The 7,314-nt window shown below is 36.9% G+C and overlaps 1 protein-coding gene and 1 non-coding gene across 2 annotated transcripts in view; both read right to left on the bottom strand.

The window, feature by feature from the left end:
* Positions 1-554: 554 nt before the first annotated feature.
* Positions 555-636, bottom strand: trnal-aag (transfer RNA leucine (anticodon AAG)). The gene has a single exon. It is a non-coding gene; the product is annotated as a tRNA-Leu (tRNA).
* Positions 637-6,585: 5,949 nt separating this feature from the next.
* Positions 6,586-7,314, bottom strand: part of LOC107717304 (aurora kinase B-like) — a 13,052-nt gene continuing 12,323 nt past the window's right edge. Inside the window, exon 7 of the mRNA XM_016524008.1 lies at positions 6,586-6,738. Within this exon, the coding sequence (XP_016379494.1) occupies positions 6,586-6,738 (153 nt within the window). The remainder of the gene's footprint in view (positions 6,739-7,314) is intronic.

Genomic DNA, 7,314 nt, shown 5'->3' with positions numbered 1-7,314 from the left:
TTTAGTGTCAACTCACACAATAGAATAATAATAATAATTGTAACAATTAACAAAAATGAAAACGAGCAACATCTATTCTGTAGTGTTGTGTGGGAGAACCGAAGCTTTCCGAAACTTTGAATCAACTGAACCAATTGATTCGCAAAATAATTTACGAAGCGCTCGAAACACCACACGCTGGTCAAACTGTGTAAATGCAACTAAAACTCAGACCAAAACACGAATGAATACAGCTTTTACAAACCCATTATAATATATTAAATGCAATTAACAGCATCAAATATGAAGTATCTGTATAATAAGTGTCATTTTATTAATTTGCAGGGCGGGCTTATCAGGTAAAAATCATACTGGTTCAGTGGTTCGCCGCTGGGGGGCGATCTCAGTGCATCCGCATGATTCATGGGTTCGCGGAGATCATCGATTCAAACGGCAAATGATTCGCTAAGTTTTTGAAGCATCACGAAGCAGTGCTTCAAAAGTGTCCATCACTAGTGAACGGCATGTCTGGGATCCGATAGTGTTCATTTTAATTAGATGTTATGAAAACGATGTGGCAGCGGTGGGATTCGAACCCACGCCCCCGAAGAGACTGGAGCCTTAATCCAGCGCCTTAGACCGCTCGGCCACGCTACCGCTGAGCCGCCACGCGTCAGGACGCCTCTCAAAGTCAAAGAGAAGCAGCTGCTTGGAATATGGAAAAGCTTGCATTCAGCGGATGGAAATATTGCCATTACACTGATTTTGCGAGATGAAAAGATGATCTGAACACAGATGTGCAAGTTGTGGCATTACATGTTTCTCACCCACATCCGTCTGATCCCGATAAAAACTGTATTACTAGAATTAAAAATCTTTTTAGAAAAAACATTTTATGAACTTATGTCACTTATTTTGATAAAATACATCATGAAATATAATTGTATATGGGTAACAGAGAAATTATAGCTACAATTAACTTCAAGCTACACGATGAGAATACAACACTTATACTATCAATCACCACCGAGTGTTTGTAATCACTTCTGACTGCGATCCAGTGTGGCTTTTAGTGAAACGAGGCAGAAATATATTGTTAGTAACATTTCAGAAGAGTTTTTTGTTGTGTAAGACACGCAATTACAACTTCTGTGGGGCGTGAAGGAAAAGTAATGTAACTAGTAGTGTGTCTAATTACTGCTGCCAGAAAGTAATAAGTAACGTAATATTACTTTTGAAAGGAGTAACTCGTAACCAGTAAAAATTGCTTCTAGCCATTGCCAATAAGAACGAAAATCATTCTGTAGAACCATCTGAAGAATTAAATCTAATGCTTATATACACAAGTTAAAGTGACCGTTCACCCGAAAATGAAAATCCTGTAGTTCACTAACTCTTCAGTTGTTCTGATTGACTTCCATAGAAAGAAAAAATAAAATAAAAATCCCATGGAAGTCAATATAGCTACAATTAACTTCAAGCTACACGATGAGAATACAACACTTATACTATCAATCACCACCGAGTGTTTGTAATCACTTCTGACTGCGATCCAGTGTGGCTTTTAGTGAAACGAGGCAGAAATATATTGTTAGTAACATTTCAGAAGAGTTTTTTGTTGTTGTGTAAGACACGCAATTACAACTTCTGTGGGGCGTGAAGGAAAAGTAATGTAACTAGTAGTGTGTCTAATTACTGCTGCCAGAAAGTAATAAGTAACGTAATATTACTTTTGAAAGGAGTAACTCGTAACCAGTAAAAATTGCTTCTAGCCATTGCCAATAAGAACGAAAATCATTCTGTAGAACCATCTGAAGAATTAAATCTAATGCTTATATACAAGTTAAAGTGACCGTTCACCCGAAAATGAAAATCCTGTACTTCACTAACTCTTCAGTTGTTCTGATTGACTTCCATAGAAAGAAAAAATAAAATAAAAATCCCATGGAAGTCAATGGCTACCATCAACTGTTCGGTTCCCAACATTCATCAGAATATCTTGTGTTTGACAGGTTTGGAACAACATGAAAGTGAATAAATGACTATTTTAATTGTTGGGTGAAATATCCCTTTAAGTCACTTCACCAGTAGTTAAAAGCAAACCAGGAACTAGTCAGTATTCCAGTAGCAGCCAACTAATTACTACCACAAACTTTAAAAACTACTAGTTAATTACTAGTACACTAGGACCGGTTTAATGTTTCTAGTTGGTCTGTTTCCAAAAGAAATTGATACAGAAAGCTACATCAAGCCTGAATGCATGCGGAGTTTAACAATCACTTCGTGCAAATCAAAAAGCTACGCCACCAAACATACTTAAAACGCACTGGTTTATATTTCATAGGTTCAGTATAACATTCATAGATTATAAAACAACATGAATATGAACAGAACAGCAGAACTACAGCTACATAAGACAGTGTAAAACAGAAGGGAACAAACTTTAGAGTTCGTTTACATCTGGGCTCATTAACGGGCACAATTAAATACGTTTGTAACCAATTAACATAGCCCATACACACACACACACACACACACACACACACACGGAGAACCGGGCCCTGGATCCGATGTTTCTGACACAGTGCAACATTCAGCACACAGCACAAGCATCACCAGTGGACTCGGAGCAGAGCAGCAGGCCTGCGTGTCTCAAACGAGTCCTTGAGGTCAGTGATGCGGGTTGCAGACGGGGGGCAGGACCCGGCGGGAGTTGGCTTTGACCCAGGGGTGCTCCATCACGCTCCGGAGCGGCAGACGCATGGCTGGACTGTGACGCAGCAGCTTGGAGATCAGATCCCGAGCGCCGTCAGAAACCAGCTTGGGGAACTGCAGATCCACCTGCACACACACACACACACACACATCCAACACACATCAGCACAAAACCTGACAGCCGCTTGTGCCAGCTTCTGTGTTAGGAACACTTTGCATTCGCAAAATCCGTTCGGAATGTTCTTATTTTTCTTCATACTTTCCTTAGAATTCCAGAAAAGGACATTCTTAACCCATTTAATCCGGGACCATAAAAAGAGTTTAAAAACCTTACTGACTGATGTTTTAGTGCACTTCCTGCAAATATGATAAAAATAAAGGGTCTGAATGAAATGTGTGCAGTCAGCGTCACATGTTTAGTGCAGATCGTCACAGGACCAGAGCGGTTTAATTCCTCTTTGCACCGTGAGCTGCATCAAAGCTCTAAAACAAAAGGCTTGTCAAGTATGTTAACAAAGATATGAGAGATTTTTGGTACATGTTATCTTTAAGGTGTCTGGTATTAATATATGAACTCACCATTATTAAACTTTGTTGAGTGTTGTCATAGAATGAGTAAACATGTTGATGGTCCGGTGGGATAACAGTGGTTTGCTGACCATGATATTACTGTGCTTGATTGGCCAGCCAACATGCCTGACCTGAACCCATATGAAATCTATGGGATATTTTTAAGAGAAAGATGAGAAACACTCGATCCAACAATACAGATGAGCTGAAGGCTCATTAGTGCCTCAGCACTGACACAGGTTGATCGCTTCCATGCCACACCTCACTGATGCTGGACCCCCGGCCAAGTACTGAGTGCAGAAATCAACATACTTTAAAGAACTTCAGCTTTTCGGTTTTACAAATCCTTTTTTTGATCGATCTTAGGAAATATTCTAATATTTTGAGATACTGGATTTTTGACTTTCATGAGCTGCAAGCTCTGATCATCAAAATTAAAACAAGAATGTGTTTTACTTTACATGTAATGAATCTAGAATATATGAAAGTTTCACTTTTTGAAATAAGTTACAAAATATAATGACGTTTTTCACGATATTCTAATTTTGAGATGCACCTGTACATATAAATTAAAATGCAACATTTAGTGCAGCTTTCACTAACAACTGCAATGACAAACTGCAATAAAAAGTTCAAATGTTACAAACAAGCTACAATATTGGTGTTGCAATACTGGTAGCACTAATATAACAATTTTATGATACATGTTACAATAAAGTAACTATTTTGAAATACATTGATGGTTGTATTTTAATTTTTTTTGCATGTAATCTCAGAATTTCTATCAGTGTTGTACAAGGGTTATTATGCATAACATAGCTGGGCTGACATCTATAACAATTTTTATGACTGCAGACATATGTTCATTCAGTGCACACATTACCCCACCGGTCACAATTGTGACCATAAAATAAAATTTTTCACACTCTTTTCCAAAAATAATTACAAAAATAATAATAATTTTAAACCGGAGCGGCAGACGCATGGCTGGACTGTGACGCAGCAGCTTGGAGATCAGATCCCGAGCGCCGTCAGAAACCAGCTTGGGGAACTGCAGATCCACCTGCACACACACACACACACACACATCCAACACACATCAGCACAAAACCTGACAGCCGCTTGTGCCAGCTTCTGTGTTAGGAACGCTTTGCATTCGCAAAATCCGTTCGGAATGTTCTTATTTTTCTTCATACTTTCCTTAGAATTCCAGAAAAGGACATTCTTAACCAATTTAATCCGGGACCATAAAAAGAGTTTAAAAACCTTACTGACTGATGTTTTAGTGCACTTCCTGCAAATATGATAAAAATAAAGGGTCTGAATGAAATGTGTGCAGTCAGCGTCACATGTTTAGTGCAGATCGTCACAGGACCAGAGCGGTTTAATTCCTCTTTGCACCGTGAGCTGCATCAAAGCTCTAAAACAAAAGGCTTGTCAAGTATGTTAACAAAGATATGAGAGATTTTTGGTACATGTTATCTTTAAGGTGTCTGGTATTAATATATGAACTCACCATTATTAAACTTTGTTGAGTGTTGTCATAGAATGAGTAAACATGTTGATGGTCCGGTGGGATAACAGTGAATTTAAGAACTTAAAAATTATAATATCGTGAAAGTGTTATTTTTTTTGTAATTTATTTCAAAAAGTGAAACTTTCATATATTCTAGATTCGTTACATGTAAAACATTTTAAAAGTTCTCTTGTTTTAATTTTGATGATTAGAGCTTACAGCTCATGAAAGTCAAAAATCTAGTATCTCACAATGTTCAAATTAAGTGCGGTCCACAATATCGATACTGGGACAGCGGAATCGATACTTGTATCGTCAAATCTCTGTGACGATACATCATCGTATCAATGTATCGAACACTGAACTAAAAGAGACGTTCACTTGCAGAACGCAAGCTTCTAGAGGCACATAAGTCTGAAGTAGTGAAAGTTTAGCAAAACACTCCTCTCTAGAGTCAATTTCTTTTGAAGTGTTTCTGCTGACAGACAGCGAGGGTTCGTTCACACTAAAACAGAGGTATTTCAGAATAAAGCAGAGGCGGTGAGTAAACGCAGACAGACCTTAGTGATGCGCTTGTATTTGAGTGTTGTCATAGAATGAGTAAACATGTTGATGGTCCGGTGGGATAACAGTGAATTTAAGAACTTAAAAATTATAATATCGTGAAAGTGTTATTTTTTTTGTAATTTATTTCAAAAAGTGAAACTTTCATATATTCTAGATTCGTTACATGTAAAACATTTTAAAAGTTCTCTTGTTTTAATTTTGATGATTAGAGCTTACAGCTCATGAAAGTCAAAAATCTAGTATCTCACAATATTAGAATATTTACATTTGAGTTTCATTAAATGACCGTCCCTACAGTATAAATAACGAGTATCTCTTATTCTTTGAAACCACAATAATGGGGAAGACTGCTGACTTGGCAGTGGTCCAGAAGACAATCATTGACACCCTCCACAAAGAGAGTAAGTCACAGAAGATCATTATTTCACAGAGTGCTGTATCAAAGCATTAAATGCAAAGTTGACCGGAATGAAGAAATTGGGTAGGAAAAGGTGCACAAGTAACAGAGATGAGCGCAAGCTTGAGAATACTGTCAAGCAAAGCCGATTCAAACACTTGGGAGAGCTTCACTGAAGCTGGAGTCAGTGCATCAAGAGTCACCAAAAGTGATTTTGCATCTCAAGTAAAGTATCTTAACTTGGAACATTGTAGTATGAAATTTTCATGATAATTGCTGAAGTTTGGTATACAGTATTGAATTACATTATAAAAACACAAGCATTGTTCTCTTAAGTTTAATACCTTTTAAAAAATTTTTTTTAAATAAAATACACGAAGCTGAATCAAGTAGACAAATGTTTCAAAGCGTTACTTTCACATAATTGAGATGGTTAATATATATATATATATATATTTTAGTTAAAGTGTGTAGCTTCGCTGCGTGTCATTTATGTTAATTTTTGAATGTCTATATAGTTTATTAATTTTATTTCAGTTTTAGTTTTTGCAGTACATCAACTTAAATTAAAGTGAGAAATGTTGCCTTGGCACCCAGCTGAAATTAATCTTGCATTTTATTTGTTTACATTTATTTTATTTCAGGAATGTTTTCTTGTTTAATTGTTTTAGTTAACCCTGGTTTCAAACCGTGGATGGAAACTAGAGTTATTCCTCTTGAAGTGCCTGCGATAATAAACCACGCATGTTCATGTCTAGTCTTGATTTACGAACGTTCAGATGTTTGTCCTGGAAAACGAGACGAACAGAACTGAAGGGTCCTGGTGCATTATGGGAGTTTGTTACCTGAGAGAGGGCGCGTGGACGGACCAGCCGAAGTCTGCGATCTTGAGCTCTCCTCTGTATCCCAGCAGAAGGTTCTCAGGTTTGATGTCTCTGTGGATCACCTTCTTCTCGTGGCAGTACAGAAGCGCGTCAGCCAGCTCCTCCATGTACTGCAAACACAGAGAGCGTGGTCATGTGACTTATAGCGGCACCACTCTGGATTCATTCAGTAGTAGTAGTATATTTTTATTTAACGCCATGTCAGAATCTCAGGCTATTTTCAAGGCAAAAACTATTAAAAAAAAAATACAAGTACAACAAATACAATAAAAACCTGAATAAATTGAGAAATCACTATTTTTTTTGTCTCAAATAGAGATCACAATTCTCTCACGATTCTGAACTAAAATAATGTGTGACAAAATATCAATTTCTGGAGTCTATTTAGAAGCATTTAATTTGAAATAGGACTGCAAAACGATTAATCGCGATTACTCGATTCAAAATAAAAGTTTGTTTACATACTATGTGTGTGTACGGTGTATATTTATTATGTATATATAAATACACACACACTTTACAAATATTTGTATGTACATTTTTCCTTAATATATACACACACACGTATGTGCGTGTACATATATAAATACATAATATACACAGTACACACATACAGTATGTAAACAAACTTATTTTGAATCTATTAATCACGACTAATTGTTTTGCAGCCCTAATTTGAATTAATT

Source organism: Sinocyclocheilus rhinocerous, unplaced genomic scaffold (assembly GCF_001515625.1).
Source record: "Sinocyclocheilus rhinocerous isolate Xijiao unplaced genomic scaffold, SAMN03320098_v1.1 scaffold149, whole genome shotgun sequence".
NCBI lineage: Eukaryota > Metazoa > Chordata > Actinopteri > Cypriniformes > Cyprinidae > Sinocyclocheilus > Sinocyclocheilus rhinocerous.
This window is presented reverse-complemented; position numbering and strand designations above follow the sequence as displayed.